Here is a 27,936-nt window from a genome sequence, read left to right on the forward strand (position 1 = left end):
GGTTTGTGCTCTGATGGATCCCTGAGGGGACACAGCCTGCGAAGGTTCCTGAGTTTAGTGATTTCATCCTGCTCCTTTGCCCCAGTTGCTTCCTGGCGCTGGCTGCTCACCCATGCAAGCGTGGATGGTGATTCCACCCGGCGCACAGCCCCTGTGGAGCCTGTCACCTGGTGCTGAGGTGGGGGGAAAGCCCTGGGCTGCTCCCCGTCCTGGAGAGCCCAGCTGATAGCTCCTCACAGAGGTACCGCCGGGTTTGGCTTGGCTCAGCCAGACCTGGCAGGTGCAAAATGAGTTCATAGGCCGTAGGTATGTTTTCTGGTGGCTTTTGTCCAGGAGACTTCCCCACTCAACAGTGAAGGGACCAAGGCGTAAACAGAGCCGTGTTTTAGCGGTTGGGTACTGACAATTTTGGAAAAAAAACCCAATCTCCTGCATTCCCTCAGCTTATGAAAAGCAGAAGCGATAGATCGCTAAAAACCCTGTGATGAGCTACCAAAAAAGTGAGGTTTTCAGTTTCTTACCCCTCCCAGACAGAACCTGATTTCCATGACACTCAGCTGATAATTGCCATGCTGAGGCGGGGTGGCGGGGGGGAAGCAACAAGACAAACCTCACCTTACCTCACCTGATCTGCGGAGAAGATCATTCTCTGCAGAGTCCCGACTCCGCTGCTACAGAGCAGCGTTTGGTTACTGGTTTTCCCTTCTGTCTTCAGCAGCAGGTACTCCCCTCATCGAGCACTCACACAGCAGCAGGGCATCAGGCAAAGGAGTCGTGTGAAGGCCATGAGTTTGGCTTGTCAAGTCCTACAACAGCACGCTGGAGCTTAGCACTTTTATTTCCATTTTGGTGTTCATTCATGCGTGCACAGGCTTGTTTCTGTCCAAGATTTAACTTTGCTTCTGTTGCTGCCTTTAATAAAGTGGTAGTTTCAGCCAGGTATGAACTTGGGCTTTGCTAAGGTACTGCCAAGGAAAAGCCACGTGTACACGTTTGCCTAGTTTTGGTATCACACCCAGGTGTGATAAACTTCACTCAGTGTGGAGTTTAGACTTACCGAAGTGTCTGCAGTGTGATTCACCTCCTAGAAACAGCTCCTTGGGCTAACACTTGGGTTTCTTCACACCAAAGTCCTTTACATAGGCATGTGCCTGTCCTCATCCTTCTAGTTAAAATTCAGAAAGTGAATCAGTATTTAAAATTCAACTCACTAATCTGCTTTTTTTTGTTGTTTTGCTTCAGCTATGGCATCTGGGCTTAAAAAAAAAGTAGAGAGTGTGATTTTTGGATTCCCTGGAAATGGAAGGGGTTTAGACTTTGTAAGGGTAGAAAACACAAGGACTTTGACAGGCAAGTCAGTACTGTTGGGAAAGGGAAGGTCCGACCTCTGAACACCAACCACCTCTGAACCAAACAATTAAATAGCAGGACAGAGATGAATGCCCACGGCGGGTCGCTTGGTTCCCTGCACGTTGCTTTCAGAGCGATGAAGCCAGGGTGTGAATGCAGAGGAGCCATATTTTAACCTCTGCCTATTTCTCTTATATATTCTCAGTCCAGCTGTAATAGTCTCAGATAAAGATAATAAAGTAATAACAAGGAAAATAAACTCAATACAAAACTAAAAATAAAACTACGTATTAAATATTTTAATTATTAAAATTATGCAATAGAGTGTATTAAGTATATGCAAATATAATGTAAATATAAATTTCTCATATACAACATATATAAGAGCAGATCTGCAACACTGAGGTAAACATGGCTTTATCCACTTCAGCCAGAAAAAGGACACCCAGTAGTATCTCGGGAAGGTGGAGGACAGGAGACAGGCTGAAGGGATATACTGAGTGTGGCCACGGCTGTTGCCAACCCAAAAGCTCCGTCTTCTGCACACACCCCTTTGCTTTCACCCCCAGCCCTGCCAGAGGCAGTCTGTGATGCCCTGGAGCCCTTTCAGGCTCATCCCATAGGTTCTGCCCCTTCTCCTCCTCCCCAAAACACATTTTCTGCAGTAATACCCTGTACACCCGTGCTGGGTTTGCGTGGTGAGGGTTTTGGCAGCAGGGGAGGGGGGTTACAGCAGTGGCTCCTGTGAGAAGCTTCTCAAAGCTCCCCTGGCTCTAAGTTAAGTCACACCTGCCTCTGGCCAAGCCAATTAGTGATGGTGGCTGTGCCCCTGTGATAACGTATTTAAGAAGGGGAATCTGAGTGAGGGGACTTTGAGGAGGAGTTACGAGAAGGACACCTCTGTGAACACCAAGGTCAGCGGAAGGAAGGAGGAAAAGGGAGGGGTGTGCTGGAGCAGGGACCCCCCCGGTATCCTGTGGTGACACAGCAGGGCCACCTCCCCCCATGGAGGTCACCAGAGGAGCAGAGATTTGGCTGTGGAGGACCCCTGGGGACTCTGTGGGAAGAAGCAGCAGCCCCTGCTGTTGTAGTTCAGCACTGGGAGGACCAACACGTGGAGGTGACCCACGCTGGAGCATCTTCAGAAAAGCTGCATCCTGTGGGGAGGACTCACGGCAGAGAAAGTTCATGGAGGACTGTCTCCTGCGAGAGGGATGCCACAGGGAGCAAGGGAAGAATGCAGAAGAGTGTTTTTCCCTCCCTGGCAGGAAGAAGCAGTGGACTGACTGCGCCCCCCATCCCCTGCACCACTGGGGGAGGAGGTGGAGATATCAGGAACAAAACTGAGCCCGGGAAGAGGGAGGGGTGGGGGGAGGTGTTTTTAAGGTAAGGTAATGCTGTCCCATTCTGTCTGTTAAGTCTTGTTATCGTTAGTGTTTTGAATTAAAGTGACATCCTTTGTCTTCCCCTAACGAGCCTGCTTTTTGCCTGTGACATTAAATGGGTGAGCGACCCCTCCCTGTCCTTACCTCCATTCCTGAGCCTTTGGATTCATTTCTCTCCTTCTCAGCGCTGGGGGGGAAGGGGGGAGTGAACGGCTGCAGTGGTGCTCAGTTGCCCTCTGGGCTGAAACCATGACAACCCCCTCTCCAGCATTAACAAAATTAACTTACCTGCTTCCAGAGGCAGTCGGCATCTCGGTGCAGGGCCCAGCCTGGGCGCAGCTCCGGGGCTAGAAGCACGGCAGCACACCAACGGACACACGGGGGGACAGGACGGGGGGGTGCTGGCTGCCCAGGGCACAGCCAAGATGAAGGAGGGGGCTGGTTTGCAAACAGGGTAGGAGACAGGGCAAGTGACAATGGACAAATTTGCTTTCGCTAAGAAAAAGCCCATTTGAGGCTCCTCAACTAAGGGCAACCCCAAACAAGCAAACGTAGGAACAACACATCTGCAAATCACAGAATCATCCAGGTTGAAAGGGACCTTGAAGATCATCCAGTCCAACCGTTAACCTCACCCTGACCGTTCCCAACTACACCAAGTGCCATGTCAACCCGCCTCTTGAACCCCTCCAGGGATGGGGACTCCCCCCCTGCCCTGGGCAGCCCATTCCAACGCCCAACAACCCCTTCTGCAAAGAAATGCTTCCTAATATCCAGTCTAAACCTTCCCTGGCGCAACTTGAGGCCATTCCCTCTTGTCCTATCACTTGTCACTTGGTTAAAGAGACTCATCCCCCCTCTCTGCACCCTCCTTTCAGGGAGCTGTAGAGGGCGATGAGTTCTCCCCTCAGCCTCCTCTTCTCCACACTAAACCCCCCCAGTTCCCTCAGCCGCTCCCCATCAGACCTGTGCTCCAGACCCTGCACCAGCTCCGTTGCCCTTCTCTGGACACGCTCGAGTCATTCAATGGCCTTTTTGGAGTGAGGGGCCCAAAACTGAACCCACTCATCGAGGGGCGGCCTCACCAGTGCCAAGCACAGGGGTCAGATCCCTTCCCTGTCCCTGCTGGCCACGCTAGTGCTGATACAAGCCAGGATGCCATTGGCCTTCTTGGCCACCTGGGCACACTGCTGGCTCCTGTTCAGCCGGCTGTCAATCAACACCCCCAGGTCCCTCTCTGACTGGCAGCTCTCCAGCCACTCCTCCCCAAGCCTGTAGCCCTGCTGGGGGTTGTTGTGGCCCAAGGGCAGCACCCGGCATTTGGCCTTATTGAAACTCCTCCAGTTGGCCTCAGCCCATCGCTCCAGCCTGGCCAGGTCTCTCTGCAGAGCCTCCCTACCCTCGAGCAGACATACCCACACCCTCAAAGGGCTAATTCTGCTCCACTCGCCTCTCCACAGCCCTTACAGGCAGGAGTGCCTGCTGCTGGGGGCACCCTTGCTTGTTATTTTATAGAGACCTGAGTCTTCATAACCACTGCCAAGCCAGAGGAGGTGTGGAGTCTCGGCCTGCTGCTGCCCTCTGAAGGCATCACCGGCTCAGCACGCGAATTAGCTGATCATAATTGTGAGGGGGTTAAAAAAAAAAAAAAGATGTGAGGGGTGCAGATCTTAACAAAATTTTCACTCCGTATTGTAAACCCCGACCAAAGGAGGATGGCAATAACAATGCAGACAGCCAGTGGATTAGATGAAGCACTGGGGAAAGTCAAAGAAACAAGCTTTTGAAGATGGGTGGTTTTGTTTGCTTGGCTGACAAGCGTGGGCGTCTTGTTCACACCAGTTTATACATTTTAATAAGCTAGGAGGGAGCTCGTGGCAAATGCTGTCAAGCCTCATTTACTTTGGCATTTATTTTCATTTCAAAGATCTGGACTTTTTTTAAAGATTAGAGGACACTCTCTCTGATGGGGGAAGGACTAGATGGTGGCAGCTGCTTTTTGCCGCAGTGCTGTTAAGGATGAGCCACTGTTTTTAACTGGGACTACGGGTGCAGCGGGCAGCACGCCTCCAGCCTGCCACGGGGCTTTCGGGGAAGAAAGATGCCTAATATTTAAGAGCCAGAAGAGAGACTGATGATATCCAGCACCAGGTTGAACAGAGGACCTTACAGCAGCTCCACCTGCACTACCAAATGCAGCGGTGCTCAGCACGTCATAGCTGCCCATCACTGCCTTCTGAGAAAAAAAAACTGTGGATGGGGGAAAATCACAAGAAATCCCCACCTCTCTCCCCTCCCGAGCACTCACTCAGACTTGTAAAGGAGAGTCATTCTGAATCCCTGAGATTCAAAGTCCCAAATGCGCAGCGGAGCTCCCCTCCCCTCCCCACCAAAGGAGAAAAAAAAAAAAAAAAAGGGATTAGAGCAGGGTGTTTCTTGTAAATATAGTGCATATACCACCTAAGGGGGACTTTTCACATGTACCGTCAGTCCCCTCCTTCAGAAGAGCCTCTCCCACCCTCTCATCTTTTATATCCAACCACGCAGCAAATAAATGATAATTCATGGCCTAAAAGGAGCCCAAAGACAGCAGGTTTAGTGCTTGTAATAGTGAAGCTGCCCCTCAGATATCGATAGGCAGGAGACAAGGGAGCGCTTCCTCCTTCTGCTCCAGGAACCATTAATACCTGTTAGTCAATAAGCGTTTAGTGCGAAGTGGATTAGAAACCCACAGGGGAAAAGAGGGTGTAAATCAGTCCAAGAGGCCTACAGGCTACGGCACGGATTCTGTGCTTTCTCACTGACATTATACATCAATTCTGTGACTTTTCAGGTATTCCTGGTGCACTGACCCGAACCCTGAGCATCTCGTAACCGGCCTGTTTGCTCTTTGAGGAGCCCAAGCAATTCTCACAGAACTCATGCTTTTGGGTTTTTAAAAAAAAAATAAAATTAAATGATAATAGCAACCACAGAAATGGTATGAGCCAATGCATTTGTCCTCATAAATTTTGCCATCAGAAGGGATGACTGTGACTCCAGTCTATTTTCCAGTGTAACGGAGGTCGTTACTCCACAGTCTATAATAATTATGCCACAAAAATTACGAACTAGCTCTTGGCATAAGTGGGAGTTAGCTCTGAAGCCTAATGACAGACACCTCAAACACTGCCTCCCGGAGTACTGCTGCAATTTACAGTTACTGCAAAGCTGCTCTGTGCTATGGTAGGAGTTTAAGGTAGGTGAGACCCTTCAAGTCATTGTATTTTTGGTCTTTTTTTTAAGGAGTTTGCTTTCCTTTTGCTCACTGAAAACTCTGATGACCAAACTATAAATAAGCCTTTACTCCACCTTCTGTTACATCGATTATCTGGAAAAAGATTAATTTAGTCAGCTATTTCCCTTACATGCATATATTTCTTCCTCATTGCCCTCTCCCACGCTTCCTTCCATATTTGTGGCCCATAGAGCACGTTGGCCATACACAGCCAGCAACTGCTGATCAATAATGACAATTTTCAGTTCACTTATTTCCCCACTGGAATTGCTATTTCTTTTTTATCATTTGGACTGGAGAAATGTAGCCCAAACTACTAATACCCGCCCCCCCCAAGCTGCTACTTCTTGTAGCTCCTTAGGACAGCTTTCACTAGACGTGGAGAAGTTCTTGGGGCAGGATTCGTCCCGGGAGATGTAAACGGGCACAACAAGCCCACAGCACCAGCTCTCCCAGGTGGGAATAACGGTTGGATATAACGAACAGGGGTACTCAAGGTATCTTTAAGTGCAAGTAAGGAATGAAGGGCAGCCAAGTCTCAGGTGGAAAGCAGCAGCTATTTTACCGCATGCAATTTTGAGCACCGAATGAATGAGAACGTGCTGTTCCTTTGCTGCTCAGCTGCTTTAAAAGCTGGCGTTTCTGTTTTGAAGCTTTTGTTTAGTTAAGTGCTTGGTGCCCTCACCAGGAGCTGCCGGGATAGCAAGGGGGACAGTCAGCACTCTCCAAATGGGTGGATAAGTAACCAAATCCCATTTAAGCTGTTGCGCTGCCAGATCCGCCTTCCACATTTGAGAAATGAATAGGATGACTAATTTTGTTCTCTTTAATCAGGGAGATCCCAAATACCAGCCATGCTCTTCCCACTTGGAATTATGAAGAAAATTTGCAGTGACTTTCCTACGGAGCTGGAGTGTTTGTGAGCCAGAAACAAGCTGACTGGGGGCTGAATTTCCAGCTGACGTCCCCCTGGGCACCGTGGGACATCTGTGCCAGGGTAACTCTTGCTTCCTCACCCGCTTTCCTGACCCGCTGCCAGGCTGCGCCAGACGGGAGGCAGCGCTGGCCCCGCGGAGACCTGTCCTGCGTGGGGAAGGGGGCAGCCAGAGAGCGCAGCCAGCCTGGCCCCCCCACACCTCTTTCCTAGAATCAGTCATTCAGGTTGGAAGAGAGCCTCGGGATCATCGAGTCCAACCATCAGCCCGACTCTACAAAGTTCTCCCCTACCCCACATCCCCCAGCATCTCCTCCAAACGACCCTTAAACACACCCAGGGATGGGGACTCCACCCCCTCCCTGGGCAGCCTATTCCACTCTCTGACCACTTTTTCTGTGAAAAATTTTTTCCTCCTGTCCAGTCTAAACCTCCCCTGTTGGAGTTTAAAGCCGTTCCCTCTTGTTCTGTCACTAATTCCCTGGGAGAAGAGACCAGCACCAACCTCTCTACAACGTCCTTTCAGGGAGCTGTAGAGAGTGACGAGGTCTCCCCTCAGCCTTCTCCTCCTCAAATTGAACAGTTCCAGCTCCTTCAATCTCTCCTCACAGGATTTATTCTCCAGGCCCTTCCCCAGCTCGTTGCCCTCCTCTGCCCTCGCTCCAGCACCTCGAGATCTCTCTCGTATTGAGGTGCCCAAAACTGGACACAACCCTCCAGGTGTGGCCTTACCAGTGCAGAGCACAGGGGGACTATCACCTCCCTGCTCCTGCTGGCCATGCTATTGCTGATACAAGCCAGGATGCCGTTGGCTTTCTTGGCCACCTGGGCACACTGCTGGCTCCTGTTCAGCTGCTTTCGGGAGTTCAGACATCGGATTCCTGGCTCGATACAACACGCTCGTTTCTTTGAGGAGCGGGTGGTTTACACGAAGGGCAGGCTGACAGGAGGATGCGCTCTCCTCTGCAGCCTGCTGAAGACATGGCACTGACCAAACCACTCGGAGACTGGTGGGGCTGTGGAAAATGCCTGAGGGGGGGCCCCAGCCTCATGGCACAGACAGGCGCCTGCTGCACTAAAATCACTGGGTAAAACGCACTCACTGGCTTCTGCTGGCTGCGATTTCCACAGCTCAATAGATCTTTATCTGCCTCTAAATCTCAGTTGTGCATGAGGAGAGGAGCTCACTTCCACTTGTAGAGCACCAATACTTCAAAATTAGTCTTCTTAAGCCTTTCCCAAGTATGAGAAAGACCCACAGAGAGCGTGAGTGTCACGGCAGGGCCCTGCCTGCAGCCCTCTGCTCTAGCAGCATCTTTTGCTCTCAGCACAGAACTTGCAATTCTGGCTCTGGCAACTCAGTGTCATCAACTTTGCCTGAGTTTTCTTCACCGCTCAACTCCCCTTTCTCTCGCTGGACCACTCCCCCCACTGTATGAGGTGCGTGCCTGGCCCAGGAGCCCTGCTGCTGGCATGGGGAAGGATCCAGGTCGGGAAGGAACAGGGAATCCAGTTAGGGAAACTGTCTACTCTGGGTCTAGAGCAGAATTAAGAAGCTCACATCAGAAGTACACCACAATTTGTCCCTCACCAGATACTCAGATTCTGCTCTCTGGGACATGCAGGCTGCCTGTAAGAGCCAAGCATTTTCAGTCTGTCAACTCAGGGTTGTAAGCATCAAAAGACCACTCCAAGAGAAGTGTCACTTCCAGGGGAACCCACTGCCATTCGGACCTAAAAAGAAAGGGCAATACCCTACCTCAGCATCAACCCAAACCATGCAGCACTCCCCCTGCTGCCACCAGTGCCAGCACCAAGATCTACTACGTTTCTTCAGATAGAAAAAACAAAAAATAAACCAGGTTACTGCCCACCCAGCTGGGGACTGAAGAAGCTTTGCTTGCTGGCAATAAAAACATGCTGCTAGCCTATAGGGGATGTCAGGAAAAAGGCCAGTTGTACTAAGAATAACTTCCTGCCGAGGCTCCCTCAGTAAGTTTATGACAGAATTGTATGGGCATGGAGAATAAATCACTTACCCTAAAGAAGAGGCGACAGAATAAAAAGAGAAGACGGATTCAGTGTGATGGGAAGCGACTCAATCTAGGTAATTATCCAGTTAGGAGGTAACAGTCTGGGAGGTGGCGAGAGAAATCCATTCTTCCCATTCTGACAGCTCTTCCCAGAGGTTTTCTCAAGTGGATGACCATGAGGGCAGAAAAGACCTGCCCTGTGCCCCTGTCACGGCCGTGCGACGCGGTGAGCGGCAAAGAAGCGTAACCCCAGACCAGAACCCTGCGTCCAAAATACAAGTGCTTCTCATGCCGTGGCTCTGGCCCAGGGACAGAGTCTTTGCTCTTCACTTCCAGGGGACTGAGCCTCTGCAGGCCGAGGGCACCCTGAGCTGCCCCTCCAGTCTGTCACCCCAGCCCTTGGGTGTCAGCCTCGGCACAGCCTCCTGACTGCTTCCAGGTTCACCCAGCCCGCCTGTAAAAGGTATGGGCTTGCAGAGACTGGGGCACCTCACGTGGCTGTAAAAGTGTGGTGCTGATGATCAGACCCTCAGTGTGGTTTACAGAACAAGTTTAGTTTACTTCAGTTTACAAAGTAAAGCCACCAGCTTTAATTCTCCCTAAACACCAAAACAACTGGGGAAGTGCATGATCCAGAGTGGCTTGGTGCAAATTTTTGCAAAGTAACACAAAATCAAAACCATTCAAATTATACAGACATGTAAAACAAAAGAAATTCAAGTTAAAACCAGGACTGGATTCCTATTAGCCCTAGAGATGATCCAAAAATATGTCAGGAAATAAATAATCATTCTAATTTTCACCATAAAAGAGGGTGCTGCTCACTAATCCAAATGGTTTGGGTATTTACAGAAGGCAAACGGGTTAGAGGAGAAACAGAAAGAAGAAAAGCATTTCTGAGAGTGAACTGAAATGCTGCAGGGCGATAACTTCCCTGCATGCCCCGCTGTGACTAAGAGAAGGCTTTAAATCACTGCAAGGGGCCGAAGAAATCCCTTTTGAGCAGGATGCCGTCATCTGCCCCACGCTGGAGGGACCGTGCCAAGGTGAGGCCAGCATGGCCCAACCATGTCTGGCAGTCACCACAGAGGTTCTGAAGCTCCACCACAATCCGTGGCCACCCTGGGGCAGATGACGACAAGTAAGTTGGCCTGGTCAGTCCAATTTATGAACAGGAGGGCAATTTATCCTAGAATCCATCTGAAGGGAAGACTGTTGAAAGCCACATGTTCCTGGCCTCTGTGCATCCTCCAAGGAGGAGGCAGCCAGCACAACTAAATCTCTGTTCTTCAACATGCAAGCACAGCTGGTGATCAAAACACTTGGCATTTCCACAAAGGCCAACAGCCAGGGTACCTTAGGTGACTGCAAGAAAAAACAGGCCCTTTCAAGTGCCTCTTTCAACATTTGCAAACCACAGGAGACAAAGCAACACCCTCATTTACAAAGGCAGTGTGACTTGTTCTCGTTGCTGGTATTTCTGATGCTTTGTTACCAAATAACAATCTGCTTTTCTTTTTGCTGCACGTGCTACTAAGGCCAAATCCTGACAGGTCAGAGCTGCACTTTCGGTGCAGCCAGTGGAGCAGAAGATGCTTAATGCGGAGCAGAAGCAGGGCAAATTCTGCAGTTAATGTCATATAGCATGCAAAAAAACATCCCGAAGGCTCATCCTAACCTTCTGTTTCCTTGTCAAGACAGATTTATTTACAGTCAGTACCACAGGGACTAGATTCGAGTGGCAGTGGTGTTATATGCATATTTTTAATGGGATTTGACATTTAAGGCAGCATTTCAGTTCACCTCTAAGCTTGTAATTACACTTGCAAATCTGCTTAGCAAGACAGCAGAGCGTCCCGGGGGACTGCTCCAACAGATTGGTTCTGTTCCCATCGAAGCAGCATTTGAGTACCAAGTGATGCTACAGAGCAGACACTGCGGACTGCAGTGCCTGACACAGACGCCTGCAAACTGGACCCACTCCTAATCTTCAAAATAAAAACAAAAACAAAGACTGCAGAGAGCCCTCGCTTTATCTTAAAAGCAACACTGCGGTGAGTGAGATACCACTGGAGGTCAGGAGCACTTCATGAATGCGCTGCCGAGGCAGGACTCCTTTCTACACCCACCCCCCCCCGGCCTGTTATCTTTGGTCTCATGAAATCTGTAAGTGCTAAAAGTACTAGAGCAGCCCAAGGATGAAATCCTGTTCATCACCTCCTGGTCTGGAATCACGATGGCCCAGGGCTGAGGACAAATTTTATGTCTCTCGCACAAACGCAGACTCTGCCCAGCGTCTCCTTCCCGAAGGAATCCGTTCAGATCTCGCCTTTCATCGTAGCCCTACCACCACTGAAATTTTGAGAGCAAATTGATGCCAAATGCCAGGATGCTCAGGACTATATTTTGTCCTCCAATTTAAACACCCACCCGCCCCTTTGCACCCAATTTACACCACCACCCCCAGAGTTATGACTGGAACCAGATAACATATGAAGTACTCAGCTGGGCCTCCATGTCTACTCAGCTCTCGTCAGGTCTGGGGAAAAAAAAAACCAGTCTAATTTGTTCAAATCTGGGCTGCCCATGGGAGGCAAATTGAAGGATATCCTTCACTTACAAGCCCCCTCTCAGGTGGCTCAGATCTTTCTGCAGGATGCAGATGGTTTCATCCCTGAGTTCAGCTTTGAAAGAGAAAAATGCAGTCCTCAGCCGTCACCACCCTAGTGCCAGGAGCAAAGAGGACATTTAGCACAGAGCTCTCTGCTGCAGGAACAACAAGCAAACAAGCAGCACAAAGCTGGGAAAGATGGAGAAAAGCAGAAAGAGGCTAATTTGTATCATACCAAAGAAACGGGAGGAAACCTGAGGCCAAAAGGTCTGGACTAGTAGAGGAAGAAAGCTTACAGAGGGTAGACTGAAACCTTTGCAGCCCTCAGTGCCCATTTGGGAGCAGCCTGGTACCTCCATCAACAATGATCCCAGACAGACAAGAAAAACAAATCTAGAAAGCATTCCCAAAGAGATGTAAGATCCCTCAAGGCCGTTTCAATGACATGAGCAAAACTCAAAGTTTTTCTCTTTTTTTCCCAGCAGGGATGACACGCCGCTTTGTCCAGCTTAGTGCATACAGTTCTCCTCTCCTCAGCAAGGCTTCTAGCTGACCGATGTGCAGTTCAGCTCTGCGGGGTCCTGCCTACCTGCTGCCAGGACTCCCTCTGGCCCATCGGCAATACTGGGCTCACTGGAGCACTGCCTGTGGCTAAAACTGGGCTGCAGGAGGAGGCATTTGTCGGTGCTGTCCGACTCCTCGATCACCATTCCTGTGTGCATCATGGAGGCCATTGCCAGGAGCTGAATATCCGAGTGAGCATTGGCAACGGTGTGGCGACGGATGCTACCACATTTCTCCAGGTAAGCCTCACCCTCCTGCTCCGTCAGTGGGGTCAGGGCCATCTCACTGGGCTGCCAGCTTGTCACCACGTGAGATGAATAATTCAGTACGCCAGTCTTAGGACGGGATCTGGAGTATCGTCTCTCTGGAAGAGAAAAAGGAAGGAAGAGTCAATAGGGCACAGACAAAGCGTGGCCTTAACTGCTAGGCTGGTCTCAGGGAACAGAGGGGCCTCAGCGTGCAGCTGCTGAGCATCCCACCCCGTTACCATCGGGAACAGTCATTAGTTGATGCTCCCGGGGGTTTGGAAAGGAGCTCTGCCCCTCTCCCAGTAAGCAGACACCTCCCACCCTGCTGTGGGTGCTGCTGCCAGCAAGAGAATTCAGCCAAAAACTAACGAGTGCAGCAAAGGGACTTTCTTCAGCACCCTGATGGTCTCCTCTCCTACCCAGGGGATGAGAACTGAGTAGCTCTCACGTGCAGGTTCACTAAAATCGGTGACACTAAAGTGGCACAAGGCCCAAAGAAACATCCAGTGAGGACCTGAGTTGCCATCCCCTTCTCTGGAAAATTTCTCTCAGGAGATGCCGTTAGCTGGTGTCAGTGTGAAATTCCTGATGCCTCTTCAGCTGCCCAGGGAAAGGTGGTTCTGCTAGCATTATCCCACTGTATTGTTTAAAGATTATGCATGAGAAAGAACATTTCATCCACTTTAAAACATGTCTGGTTTGGGGGCCAGACACTGAAAACACCTAACAGTGCACAGCAAGAGCCCAGAACAGCCTGGGGGAGAGGTGCAGACGAGGAAGGCAGTACTTGCAGAGCAGGGTGAAGCAGTGACACAGAAGTGATGGGTGCAGGGCCTACGATCTGCTCAGCAAAAACATTAAGGGGGAAAAACGCCTGGTTTAAAACTCAAACCCAGGGCACATTCCCCAGCCCCGTATCATGAAGCACCATTTCAATTCCAACACCGAAAGCTTTAAGAAAAGTAGGGGATTGAGTTTGTGCCTCGGCTCCCTGCAATTCACTCCCCTGGCAGGCTGAATCAGACAGGATTATTTTTCACCTGCTGTCTTCCACCGCCATCGCCACGTGGTGTGAAACACCTCACACAGTCTATCCCAAAGCAGCTGATAAAGCTATTCCCTACCTGTCTCTCTGCTTCTCATCAACTTCCTTGAAGTGCAGGGTCTCACTTCCTAAAGTCGGAAGCCTTTAAACCATATAAAATACTTCCACCAAGACTGCAAGAGCATAAGAGACAGAGTAACAAAAGCACTCATCACTGAAGGTTATAAAAGAGTTTTGGAGGCTTGCATCAGGAAGAAAAGCAGAAAACAAACTCTATATTGTTGCAGGGAGGAACGGGTGAGCAGCCAAAACACCACCACTGGTGGCAGCCAAGCAATGACAACACTTCTCCACTGCTGCCAGTAATACATTAATTCAAAACACTTCACTTCATGCTTAAGAATATGTGCAAATAATTTTTGAGGCTGGTTACGGTAAATATACTCTTTAGGTGTCATCTGCAGCTCAAGCCACAGCTAGCTGTAGTGTTGGAGAGCATTGGGACCTGACTCTTTTGAGGAAAAAACATCCACAGATGATTTTCCTGCAGCAAAATTAAAATCCTTTATGATGAGAATCGTGTAAAAATTAGGCTAAAGTCTGAACGTTCATTTATTGCTTTACTTTTCTCCCTTCACTTTCTTGGCCACCAAAGACAGTGTGTTAAGGGAGTTGTCACACAAAGTTTAACTAGAAATCTTATTGCTATTTTGGTGTGTTATGGCCAGGAACATAAACTGGGAGGAGTTTTTAAGGGATTTTTTGCAAGCAAACTCAAATCAGCAGACGTTAGGCTTAATACATGGGGGTAACAGGGTGAATGTTTTATCTTCTTCCCTATTCCCTATTTAAACATTGTTTCTTAGACAAGTGGATCCCGTCAGCATACTCCATCCTTACAAAGCAGGTTATGGCTCATTTACATGGGCAGAGCAAGAAGGGTGGTAACAGGAGAGCAGGTGGGGATGCTGCCCTCTGCGAATCCCCTCTGTGAGCTGCCCTGTCCCCTGTCACAACGATCCCTGCTGCACTCCTCTCTCACTTTAAATCAAGTTTAAGATACAGCAGCCTTGCAGGCTGAAGCCTTATGTGCGTTCACAGCTGTGATCAGACATCTTCAGCTGCATTTCTCAACACTCATTCATCTTGAAGGCCCCAGTCCAGAGGGCAGTTTGGCCTCCACAGCATCCTGTGGAGAATGCAAGCGTACCCAAAGCCCAACAGTGCGTTTCCAAAAAGCTATTACAGGGAACCTACTGGGCTTCATCATCATTACAGGCTGCCCAGTGAGAGAAGAAACTGGTTCCAAGAAAGCAAAAAGGTGACAGAAAGAGAGAGGAAGAGAAAGAAGTCTGATTAGAAATGGGAGTTAAGAAAAAGAAACCACCACCACAGCAGCACTTTGAAAATACCAAGATTATCTGCAGAAAAGTGCTGCTCTGCTGTCACTGTCATATAATGCAAACACAAGTCCTTTCTTCCCACTCAGCACAGGGTGGAACAGGAGCAAAAGGCCACCTTGGAAACGTACACAAAGAAATGACAGCTAAAATCAAAGTAAATACAACAATTTTAAGGCACATAAACTTTACAAGGCCAGTTTGTGCAAAATTTTTTTTTACTGACACTAATGCCTTGTTCAGCTGGCAGAAACCCAGGATGGCTGGAAACATCAGTACTGGTCAGACAGCCACCCTTCAAACCATCCCAGCAGCGGGCAGATGTCCATAAACAGCCTACCAAATTTGTCAAAGCTCAACTTTTACGGGGGAATGTGGTCTAGATTCAGCCTCAGGATCAGGTGTGCAAACCAATGCTGAACTGTATAACCATGTTCACTTGCATAAAAGATATTTAATTGCCCATCAACCACAAGAATAAAAACCTGACCCACGGTTCACCTAAAGTAATGCCAAGAGGTTGTTACAGGCACAGGTCTTCTGAGTCCTGATAAGTCTACCTTCTCCCTGGGCTGCTAAGGTGTAGCACAAGACAGGTTGTGTGTATCCAGCTTGCGCGTTGCCATCTTGCTACAATTTGCATCAAAGCAAAGGATAAACCTTATAAAAACAGAAGGAGATTGGAGATTTCTTCACTTGCTCTATTTAAATCTTCTTGACTATCAAACCAGCAACACTACACCCATTTCTTAGCTAGCCAACCTGTTCTGGCTGGCCATTCTGTGTGTAAGCAGAACTCCTGGATCATGTGTGAAGTTTTCCACTATAAGCATCCCCTCCCTGAAGTGAAGTGCCAGTTCTCTCACCTAGATCCATGGTTTAAACACAGATTTTTTTTTTTTTTTTTTTTCAAGAGTCCTCAGATGGAAGGAAGACTCCATGTAAAAAACCCTTTAATCCCTCAGAATGAGCATCCAACAGTTTTGCTGGCTGATGCAGCAGTCGCTATGGGAACCTCGGCAGCCGAAGCAGGCTAGATAGCAGGGACAGGCATCAGGCAGCCAACTGGGTGCAGTCTCTCACTGGGCATGGACCGGGGAGTTTTAAAATCCAGCCCACCTCCAGATAGAGGGAAGACTTTGCACATGTGTGTGTGCGCAGTGGTGGGGCAGTAACAGTTCACTCAGTCATGGAAAATAAAAAGCCTGTCACAAAAATCTACATTCAGAAACATATTCACAGAATCCCAGAATCATCCAGGTTGGAAAAGCCTTTGAAGCTCCTCCAGTCCAACCATGAACCTCACCCTGACCGTTCCCAACTCCACCAGATCCCTCAGCGCTGGGTCAACCCGACTCTTCAACCCCTCCAGGGATGGGGACTCCACCCCTGCCCTGGGATATTAATCAGGACCTTCTTGGGGTGTTTTGGCCTTTGTTGTCTGGCTCTCACAGAGTCATGTGCTGTCTCCTTTGCTACTACAGATGTGCTCTGCCTCACATTAACCAACCCGCGCACCCCAACGAGAGCTTCTGTATGATGCACGTGTCTTACCAAGCAAGCAGGTGCTACCAGAGAAGCTGTGATCCTCACACAAGCCCAAGTACGGCGATACCACCTGCTTGACCAGTTCTTCCAGCTGTAGGTAGCCCTCACTGGGGCCAGTAGGCTCATGGACACTCTGAAATTCAAACATAAAAAGTCAACATTACCCTTATATAGTTTTGAGTAGGGTTTCTGAGCAAAGCCTGGGGTCTGTCAAGTATCTCTGCACTGGAATATCCCAGCCATGCTGGTAGGGCATTTGGAGAAGCACAGCTGATAAGCCCAAATGGAAGTTTGGGTGCCTTTTGGTCAACCTCTTCGTTCAAGTCCCAGCCATAACCCTACAGCCATCGAGCAGCCAGCTGTCTTTGTTCTGACCAAGGGATAGGAAGGTACAAGGTACACCCACTCACACTGAGGATTTGCACAGTTTAACTACAGCGATATCATTACACCCAGGGCAGTCCTACCAGGAAATGCCTCTTTGTAGAAAAGCCTTAACACACCTTGGACAAAGCACCTCTCCTCTCCCAGGCAGGACTGCAGAAAAAGCACCCTCTGTAGTTCAGTTTACAGCTGTGAAGATGGTAGATAACACTAACCAATTTAACAGTAATTTCAGAAACCGTTCACAGACTCAACTTCCTGCAAAGCCTCAACAAGCTTTATTTTCTCAAATGCGTCACCCCGAGACCCTCTTTGCCCTCAAAATTCTTTTATTAAAATATTTCAGGGAAATTGAGCTCGCACTTCAGTATCCTGCTATTACAGCCTGGGTGACTGGGAACATCAGAGAAGCAAGAACTCATACAGATATGCCAGCTTAACAACTTCACAATTTTGATTGTACTTCAGAAGGTTTAATTCCCTGCCACTCATTATAAGGTATATTGGGGAAGAAATAAAAGTGAGAGGAACCGAAACAGCCACCTGTAATGTGGTATTTTGCAGAACTGTCAGGCTGGGTGATACAAAAAGATAAAACAGCTGGTATGCTTGGCTGTATCTGGCATGCCTGGAAAATATTCTCTTGAGGTCTGGATAAAGAGAACAGCCCTCACAGAAGGTCTGGGTCCCTCGGGAGAGGCCTCTGGAAGATGTATAGCATTCTGCTTGCTGCCAAAGGTATTCCTCCTCTCATGGGCACTGCTCAGCACCCCAGCCAGCCAAGGGGCTGGCATCGGGCAGCCGGCAGCGTTAGCTCGTTCAAATTCCACAATCCGCTGCGATGGAGACTCACCCTGTCATTGCAAAGCTGAGAAACCAGGAGAACTAGGGCACAGAGAGGCATTCAGAGAGGCTGGGAGATGAAAATTTATGTGGAAAAAAAAAAAAAAAAGAGTCCTGAGATTGTTCCTAGCTCAGGAGGAGAGGTACCAAGAAAAATACAAGCATCAAAGAGCAGAATCCGGCCCTTTCACGGTAACATCCTTACCTGTTCCCAGGAAAGCTCAGGGCATTCAAATTCAGCTCTCATTTCTATATTTACCCAAATAGGCACACATCACTTCCCCTTCATCACTCCCTCTACCCTCCCCACTCTCCTTTCCAGGGTTTGTATCAGTTCAGCGACGTCGAGATAACCCAAGTGGAGTCAGACGAAGAAGAGCAGAGGCTCCCCACCTGCAGAATTAACAGCATCTGGACAATGGAAGCTGGGAGTTTTGTCTGGACCAGAGGAAGAATGTCTTCCAACTTTACTTTTAGCAAGACCAAGTCTCTGAAGCCAAGAAGAGCAATCTGACGGATAGTCAACTCCTGACCCTAAAAAACACAGAAGGCAAAATCCAGAAGTTGGTACAGGGACATGTGAGCATTGCACCAACACAGGTATGCACACAGACAGGAAGGCTCTATCCTGCCTGTTGCTGCTGTGGCAAAGGACCCCCCCAGCTGCTCAGGTTGAGGATTCATGATACTCTTTGGTCTCTTCCCTCTCAGTCTCTGTCCCACACAAATTCTGAAATGAGTAACACCTCATCCGAGGCGCCACTAGGTTTGAAGTGAAGCTAAAAATGGGGCTGGATTTCACCAAAAGACTACGTGTTCAAGTAAACCAACTAGCATCCAATTTGGTCACAAACATCCAAAGTTCACAATGGATGCAGATCGTGCTTTTGCCACTCCAAGCTGAGAAACCAGAGAAGGTTTGGTAGCAAAAGGGGTTGGTACAGGGTATTCCTTCACTAAGCCTACCTCTGGTCTGTGTTGTATCCTCTTTTGGCTCAATGCCTGCACTTTAGACCTTGCTGATGTGACAAAAATCCACAATTCAGTCCATTACAGATTTTAGGACTTAGGTTAGAGCAAAGCTAGCGAGACTGCTTGTACCAAACCTCATTATAAAAAGCAACAGCTTTGATTTCCACTGCAAGGCACTTCGTGTCCTCCCATTACTTCCTTACACCAAAACCACAAGTGAGCAGGCTGAACAGATGAAGATGTTGTAATATTTCTCAGCATATTTAAACACCGTTGGACTCCATTTGGCATTCTGGTGTTACTGCCCTTCCCTCTGCTTAACATCCACACAACTTCCTCTTGCCCCACTGCAGCTTAACAGCAGAAATTTTCCTCCCAGCCCTGCCCAGCACTTTCCAGCCTCAAGAGTTTCCCCTGTTCTTCCCAGCATGTTAATCTCTGTCCCACAGTCTGGGAACCATTTTATGGTCTCCATAACACACTCAACGTAGCAAATATTTAGCTGGAAGAAATTAACCATAGTTAATAATTAATTCACAATGGGTTTAATGTCATCATTAACAGCATCATCAATATGTAAATATGGATTAAAGCCAATAGTCTGGAGGGCAGCTTGGCCATAATAAAAGCACTTTGTTGTTTTAAACCATCACTGCATGTTTAGAAGCATGGAGGTGTAGAAAAGACCGGTAGGTATCTCTGAACTGCATTTCAGCAGCTGCATGCTTTTTATTTATATCAGGCAGTTTAGTCCCATTAACTTCATACCCCATTTCAAAACGCAAACATCTTGCTGTGCCAAACAAAACAAGATTTGCTATTCTTTTTCCACACCAAGTAGTTACATCAACAGCTGCAACTATATAAAAGCCAGTGACCTGTTTACATAGTTTCCCTCTGCACAGCAATTTAACCAACTTGGCTGCTTAAAGGTCATATTTCTGCAACAGCTATGAGCCTCGGGTTTAAACTTAGCTGAGATAGGAAGTTATTTCTAGTTACTACCTTTGGTAACATACGCTCACACATCTGACTGACTGACTTTCATTCTGAATGGGCGGTTGCTGGGATCACAGAGAGCACAACTAAATAATCCCATCGATGTTTGCAGCAAAGGATGGGGAACCAACAACAAATTGACTTTCCCATCTACCAGAGTAACGCATGAAGAACTGGACTTGGTGAAAAAGATGTGCTAGGTGAGCTCTCTGCATGTGTGGTGATGCACTATATAAACAGCTACATTTAGGCAATTTAAATCCATACATTTGTGTGTAGGACTTAGGTGCCTACCAAGCTTTAAATATGCTGTTACCTTTCAGTTCCTCATCTGTAAAACGACAATACTTCCCTAACTTCATGGCTTCTATGAAATATTTTTGTCTGACTCAGATATTGTGACAAGACAAACACAGTAAGAAAGTTATGCTTTCAAAGAATGCCAACATCCCATACTCTTGCTTCCACCACTACCACCAAGTTGCTTCCAAAAGCTGCACCCACTGTGCAGTAACTTTTGTTCAGTTTCTCATTACAGACATTTAATAACAGGGGAGTAGATTTTTCTGATAAGTGGCAGAATTATTAGCATCAGTGGGTACAACCCATAGTTAGCTCAGCTGTTTCCACAGGGCACAGGCAGCTGCAGTGAAGACAAACCCTGCTTAAATAGATTAGGTTACTCCCTGACTGAGAATTACTTGCAAAAGGAGAGAAAGGGAGGATATTATAATTGCACAGTTTTACCCGCCAAACACCTACCTTTAAGCATCTGCAGCAAGGAAAGAATAAAAATAAACACAGTAGAAAGGTTAGTGTCTGTCTTGCAGAAGGCCTTTCTCTTTTAGAAAATGCCAGCTTTAATAGGATTAGAAGAAAAGGGCAACCTTTGAGCTTTACCTGCTGCCTTTCAAACAATACAAGGGAAAAATAATTTTAAAAGGCTCTGGAAAACATGTTTTGGGAAAGAGGCAAAAGTCAAGAGGAGGCAGCTAGCATTTCCAAGAGCGTCAGTCTCCTCACGAGGTATATTTTTTTTTTTCCTCTGATGGAAGAGAAGATCAAAATAGGTTGGGGAGGGAATTAGACTGCTCGTATGGAAACCCTGACTCAAACTACATTAAAAAATGATACAGCTCAACACTTCTGATGGGATACTCAGCTTTCAAAATATCCAGTGTAAACAGGTCTTACATAAAGTTGTTCATTCATTCTGTACCCATAGAATTACTTTTCCCCTTATTAAAGCTTCAAAAAACCCAACAGAGGATTTTCCAAAGGCACAGCTGGGATAAAAGCCCTCCAAAAGTAGTTAAGAGCGAGTTGAACACATTTGCTCCTGCTCTAGTCTTCAGATTTGTCTCTCTGTAGACAAGTTGTCATCTGCACCAACAGTCCCAGGTATTTAAAAATGGAAGAACTATAAATACAAATAAATGGCCCAGAGCTTCAGCCTAGACAACGTATAGTCCAGTAGTGTCAGTGTTCAAGCTTAGCTAAGCACAGACAAATAAGAATAAATTCAGCCCAAAACACTGTGTTTGTCCAGTAGATTTTAGCAGTCCTTACACAGTTAATGCTGACTTGGACAAACTCTACTTCCTCCCAGATTTAGTTTAAAGGTTTTGAGACCTGTTTAGCCACTGGCCAGACAGTGAGAAGTGGAACAGAAGAGAAGTTTCCCTGTGCTGTTAGCATACATTGAAGTTACATTGCCTCACCTGACTGAAGACTGAATTATAGTTAAGAATACCTGGACTGGGTAGAATATTGCCTGGAGTGTAGGAAGAGTCTCTGTAAAATAGTGATCCCAGATTTCAGACAGGACATCAATGCGATCCTCACCTACGAAGAGAGATTGGGAGCAAAAGCTTTAAAATCAAGTTGAATTTTCCAACTACTCTCTAATTTCCCAAATAAGAGATACAAACCCACCCTCCACATCCAGTTTCCATCCAAAACTAGACACGACTCAGCTAAGCTTCGCCTTAACTGACAGAGACCATAAATTGCTCTGTTGCTTACTGCAAAGACAGCTCTGTGCAAAACACGAGACCGATTCCAACAAAAGAGCGAAGCCCCTCTTCAACCAGAGGCTTTAACTCCACAGCAAAGGACTGAGTAACCTCACAGCTCACAGCTCACACGCTCAACTAGCGTGGGAGCACGGCCGCACGTTAGCGGCTGAATCTGTAAACCAGCAGCTCACAGCCAACATCAACCGCCCTGCAGCAGCGGAGTCAGGAAGAGCATCTACAAGAGCTGAGCCCCCTCTGGCATCCCCCCCCTTCCCAAGCACACACACAGCACTCAGGACCCTGACGAGCCACAAAGCCACCGTGCTCCTGTCAAAGGTGGCACTTGGGAAGGCTCCCCAATGAGATCCACTTGTGGCCACCCCTCATATGACTCCAACTGGAACCAACATCCCCCAGTGTAAGTGGATATTTAAAATGAAGGCAGACCGAGTTATGCAACCCGTGATTCCCATAACAGGAATACAATCGTGGTCAAAAGCCTATTATTAACAAAAAATGCTTTACTGAACATAACCGTCTGAATAGACATTTTAAATTATGCTCATAGGCTTGACTTAGAGCTGTGTGTTCCTCAGCATTTGGGCCCAAAGCCTCTAAGTTTTTCAGGAGATTTTTCCCATCTCAAAGGCCAAAGGCTTGCAGTTTGCAATGTTTTTTCAAGTTTTAGATACTTCCCCCAGAAATTTCAGGTGCAAATACAGACCCAGGTTTAATAACACAAGTTTCTGACAAAAGGATTTTCCAGGACACCTTCCACAGAGCCTCAGCTGGGGCTCACAAGCAGTCAAGACTCAAGGAGCAGTAATGGAAGACGGCTGCTCCAGACAGCTTTGAAGGCTCAGCCTCAAGGTGACCAAAGGCCCTACATGAGGAACTGGAACACGTGTAAAATCACAACTCGGAGGAGCCTTATCGTGGGGTACTGAAGTGCTTTCCCCATCTGGAGGCTTCCACATGGGCTTTCACTGTGCTCGCCCATGGGTTGTGCTGCTTAGGACACAGCCAGAGAGCAAAGAGGCAGCAGGACCAGACCCTGCAGACATTTCCTTGCGAGCAGGGAGCCCCCCAACAAGGTTCAGAGGGAGGCTTCACCATGTCAGGAACAACGCTGGCTTCAAAACTGGAACTGCAGGCAGACGAGCACCTACCCAACACCCCCATAACAGCTACCCGTTACCAGAAACTGTAAGTGAAAAAAACAACAGGAAACAGACTAATTGAATGTTTAATTTTTCCCCTCCTCTGCCTCCTCCCCAGGACTGCAACGCTTTGGTGTGTGGAGCCAGAATGAAATGTCGTAGATCACTTCTGAAGGGGAAGGGGGAATGGCTTGTTTCTTCAAGAAATCGTAAATCCTACAGGCATTTGAGAGATTCTGACAGACTGTATAAAGAAAAACCATGTTAAAAAAAAAAGAGGCTGTGATTTGAAAAACAGACACAGCAAAACATTGCCATGCCCTGCAGCAGGAACATTATTCTGCCTCTGAGTACTGGGACAGTAGAAATTTTCCAGGAAGACAGAGCTAACTGAGAAGCATGTACAAGAAGTTCTTGTTGCTGTGACCACAAGACCTGCAACAGGCCTACACATTATGAAAGAAAGGTGTCCATGAGTCATCCCCTGCAGAGATGCCAGCCTGCACAGGCAAAGTGGCTCCAGTGTCACTTCAAACTAGGGACACAAAAAAAAAAAAAAATGAGGCATAGGAAGAGGGTTTTGTTGTCTGCTTGGGAAACTTCATCTTAACCAAACCACTTGAGCAGCTGCAAACTGCTCCCGGGCAGCTCTCGGCTTACTACAGACTGGACCTCAATTTTCATGATGCTAAAACAGATATTGGAATAGTTTTTTATATGAATACAGAAAACAAAACCTATGGTCAGTTGCGCAGCACTCGTTCTGGACAGCTGGCAGCAGCAGGGCAGGTACCCACGTTCAGGAAAACGCATGAATCTGCCTTTTTTCCCCCCTTACGGGGCCAGTGCTGAAGGAGCACGCACCAAGCAGGAGGCTGGCAACTGTGTAGCTCCTTCAGGGTCCGAGTCCTACGGCCTGCTGGCCGGGTGGGGAAGTCACCTGGTGAAGAACGGTGTGGAGGAATCGAGCATCAACAATGATGCGAGACTGTAAGTGTCTATTGGCATTTAATGACCCAGATAACTGCAAGTGATTAGCAAGGGATCTTCCCTACAGGCTACAAAACTGGGTCAAATCAAACGGCAGCCTAGTTTTGAATAAAGACATGTGCTCTAGACAGCTTGCTCTGCTTGAGCAAACTGTTAATAAACGTGACTAACTCCCCATACACCCAAGAGTCACTGTGCCACACTGGCCTCCGTCCCCAGGCTCTGCTGTAGCAAGCATCTGTGCCCCAGAGGTTTGAACAGAACTTCAAGTGCAATCCTGAAAGATTGCGTTCCCACTCAAGTGACTGTTTTTTCTTTAAATTCACACAAACTCAGCTCTCAAAAGCATGACACAGGAACCAAAACTGTGCTTACATCGAGCTGCAAATCATGTTGATAAATAAAAGGCAGAAAGCAGCTCTCAGCAGTTTCGCAACAGGATCCGTGTCCAGCCCAGAACTGCTTTGAGCCCAGGTTCAACTGCCACCCAAGACCCGTGTTCCTGCTCTGGTGAAGAAGACACGGCTGGTGGGAGCTCTGCAGCTATGTGGCTACTCCAACAGCTCGCCACCCCTTAAGCCTCACAAGGGCTGCCGTGCAACCCGGCTCCTGAGAGGTGGTGTGACACCCTAAGACAGGACCAGAAGGGGCTGTACACTTTCCAGACAGGCAAATCATCTTGTCTGACCAAACATCAAAGCGCAACTCCCTTCCAAAACGGGTTTCTTACTATACTTGCCTTCACACAGCTTAACCTTCTCCTCTATAAACAGCAAGCCTTTCGCAAGGAGCTGGTTCTGCCAAGAGAGAAGAGAGAGAGACATGCATTTGCCTTTTCTGAGATTTCAAATAAACATGGAAGAATTAATTTTTTCTAGATGTTACCCCATTTTGCATGCAGTTATCTAAAGATTAGTCATATCGTAGTACTTTCTCCCAGCACCACCACCAGACCTGGTCTCACTGTGAGTGCTGCACGTTCATTAACCCCGTCTTGTTCAGCCAGACATGAGAACACAACCAGAACAGCAGATAGTTGAAACACTTATCAGAAGTGGGAAGGAAGGACCCGTCCTGGGTCACAGGGAGGGAGTCAAGAAAACAAAATGGTTCTTAACGTAAGAGTGCAGCCACATAAACCATATGATGGAAGTAACCAAAGGGCCAAATGCTACCAAAACGTCCCACTCTCATCTTCCTTTGCACCAGTTCAGTGCTTGCCTGACTGCACAGTAAGCCACTTCAGCTCCCTAACCCTTACTTCTCTTTTCCTACCTATTCTCTTTTCTATGAGGCTGTATTTTTTGCTATATTGAGCAGTTGGATCATCTCAGTATGCAGTCTCAAGCTGCAAAAGAAGCGTCAGGAGCTAGCCTGTCTAGGTAAATTTAACAATCACGAACCAGACAGATGAAGATAATGATGTGCCTGTTTGCAGTTCAGGACATCTAAACAGCTGATAAGCTTTCTGCTCCCATTTCCCTAAATGTAAAAATGGTGGAAAAACACACCTACCTTTTTGTTCTCCCAACAGCACTAGGAGAATCAGTTATTCCGAAAAGCTTTGAGAATCACAGAGAAAGGAGCTGCTATCACCACATAATACACTATTACTGCATCCTAAAAGGTTCAGTCCTACCACAGAGATCACGTTGATAGAAAATAAAGCCTTCTGTCCCTCTGAGAGGATTCAATATCAGGGTAGCGCACAATATCCAGAGACCTCTCTCCCTCTCTTTCATGTTCACCCTCCAGCTTTTGTTTTTAATGGGTAACCAGGTCAAAGTTGCAGCTTTCAACCTTCCATCAGCTGAGGAGCAAGGCACATCTTTTTTCACTCCCGATGGACACTGCCGTTACACCACAGCCTCCTGATGAGCTGCCCTTGTGCTGCTGCCTCCTGTAACCACGTACCGGGCTGGCTCATTCACAACACACACGAGCAGGTAGCCCTGCAAGCCACCCCAAGCAAAGAGAGCAGCATCTGCATCCTCCCTACAACAAGAACCAATACTAAACTGGGGTACTGTTGAAGGAAACGTTGCTCTGTGACATTCTCCACTTGTACTTCGCTTTCCAGAACAAAAGGAAGACTTGCCACTCGCTAGTCCTACTCGTTAGCATCATTGAAATGTGTAGAAAAGGAAGGGCTAGTCCTTAAATAGTATCTAATCAAACAGATTTCTTTTGCAAGTATGTTGAGGCTGAGGGAGTGAAAAGACCACCAGACATCCTATCAGTAAGTAAACATTTCTGGATGCATCATCCTGGTGGAGAATTTACATTCAAAAAGCGGTCAGGTAGGAAAATGCTGACATTAATAAAACCAGGGGCTGAATTCAAGAAACTCCTTTTACTTTGGAATCTCACCCATTGCAAGGTGAGTGCTGAGACCCTTTGGGGCTGGGTGCCACTGCAATAGCAGAGAGAAATTTTTCCATCGGAATCTTTGTCAAGATTTCAGCAAAAAGATCCTGGAAGAAAGAACGAGCCATACACACTCACCCAGTCACCCCCCGTGGTATGGGTAGTAGGGGTAACTTCCATGAAAAGTTTCATCCCAAGTCAAGACAAGACTGTACAGACACTGTCTTCTTCACGGTGAGAAAGAAGTGTGGTGTTACACAACAGAGAGGAAATGGGGACCTTGGCTTGGCTGTTGTCCCATCTCACGGCTACCTCATCCACATTAAAACTCATGTTTTGCTACAATGGCTTACTTGTCTTAAATGAGCCAGATGTTAAGTACCGTTAAGACACTGCTTTAAAAAAAAAAAAAACCCGCATCCTCTAATGCGTATCCAGAGTTCAGTCATGACATAAGGAGGAATCCACCAGTGGTAAGCTCTGTTAGTAGCAGTAACGGTTAAAAATTGTACAGTGCATATAAAGGAAAAATAATTAATGGTCATGCTTGTAATTAAGATAATTTGGCCCTGCTAGTAGGTGGCTTTTTTTCAGAATTCAAACCCAAAAATATCTACTGTGGTGTTATTCCTAAAATAAGGCAGAATTTAGGTTACTTTTAAATTAGTTACACAGCAAAACCAGAGCATTTTAGGAGCAACTCATGGGATGAAACTGTATTATTTGAACCACCCATCCAAGTCACAAGTTTGTTTATAGTCAAGCTATAAACAAATTTCAGTACTCTACTATTAACCAATTGTCTTGGCTGAGATAGAGATAATTTTTCTTCTTAGTAGCTAGAATAGTGCTGTGTTTTGGATTCAGTATGGGATTTATGTTGATAATATATTGATGATTTTAGCTGTTGCTAAGAAATCAAGGACTTTTCAACTCCCCATGTCCTGACTGTGCGCAGGTGCACAAGAAGCTGGGGGGGAGCACAGCCAGAGCAACGGACCCAAACTGGCCAGGGGACTATTCCATGTCTTGTAACACCATGCTCAGTGTATCGATGAGGGTCAGTGGGGAAGCTGAGTCTCTCTCTTCTGGGATTGTGGATTCAGGATTTTCTCTGCTCTGTAATCACTGGCCAGGAATGGGCTGGGCATTGGTCAGCAGGTGGTGAGCAATTGCATTGTGCATCACCCATTTATATATTCTATTATTACTATTATGATTACCATTATTATTTCATTTCAATTATTAAACTGTGTTCATCTCAACCTACGAGTCTCCTTACCCTTACCCCTCCAATTCTCTGCCCCCTCCCGTGGGGCAGGGGAGGGTGAGCGTGCAGCTGCGTGGTGTTTGGCTCCCGGCCGCATTTAAACCCCGACACCCATCCTAGGAATTTCAGCACAGGAATCAGAACTGACTGGAACAGCCCTGTTTGTCAGAGGAACATGCTAAAATTGCTCTTCTGCTCACAGGTGGCCATGTGAAGACAGGAACCCAAAGCACTTTTGCACATGACCTGAACCCACTCACAAACAGCGCACGAAGGGCTCGCGCTGACTGCAGGAGTGGAGGGGCTCCAGCAGGACACGCACCCGATGGCTCACACCACCTCCGTGCCCTGGGGTATCTCACCCCGCTTACAACAGCTTACTCAGGTTTAGCCAAAAAGCCATACATTTATTCCAAAAACAAGTCCACTTTCTGCAGGTTTTTGGATGCTGGAATTCACCCCCTTCCTGCAGAAGCCTATTTTCAGATTTACTCATCATCACCAACATGAGAAAGTGCTGCCAGAGGAAGCTGCAGGG

The 27,936-nt window shown here is 47.5% G+C and overlaps 1 protein-coding gene across 3 annotated transcripts in view; it reads right to left on the bottom strand.

The window, feature by feature from the left end:
- Window positions 1-11,426: 11,426 nt before the first annotated feature.
- The window catches only part of PRR5L (proline rich 5 like), a 42,513-nt gene continuing 26,003 nt past the window's right edge, over window positions 11,427-27,936 (bottom strand). For all 3 annotated transcript variants that reach the window (XM_074852538.1, XM_074852536.1, XM_074852537.1), the window contains exons 5-9: window positions 24,501-24,558; window positions 21,347-21,438; window positions 18,016-18,156; window positions 16,402-16,528; window positions 11,427-12,518 (exon numbers count right to left, since the gene is read on the bottom strand). In XM_074852538.1, the coding sequence (XP_074708639.1) occupies window positions 12,136-12,518; window positions 16,402-16,528; window positions 18,016-18,156; window positions 21,347-21,438; window positions 24,501-24,558 (801 nt within the window). In that variant the 3' untranslated portion in view covers window positions 11,427-12,135. The remainder of the gene's footprint in view (window positions 12,519-16,401; window positions 16,529-18,015; window positions 18,157-21,346; window positions 21,439-24,500; window positions 24,559-27,936) is intronic.

Source organism: Strix uralensis, chromosome 29 (genome assembly GCF_047716275.1).
Source record: "Strix uralensis isolate ZFMK-TIS-50842 chromosome 29, bStrUra1, whole genome shotgun sequence".
Classification (NCBI taxonomy): domain Eukaryota; kingdom Metazoa; phylum Chordata; class Aves; order Strigiformes; family Strigidae; genus Strix; species Strix uralensis.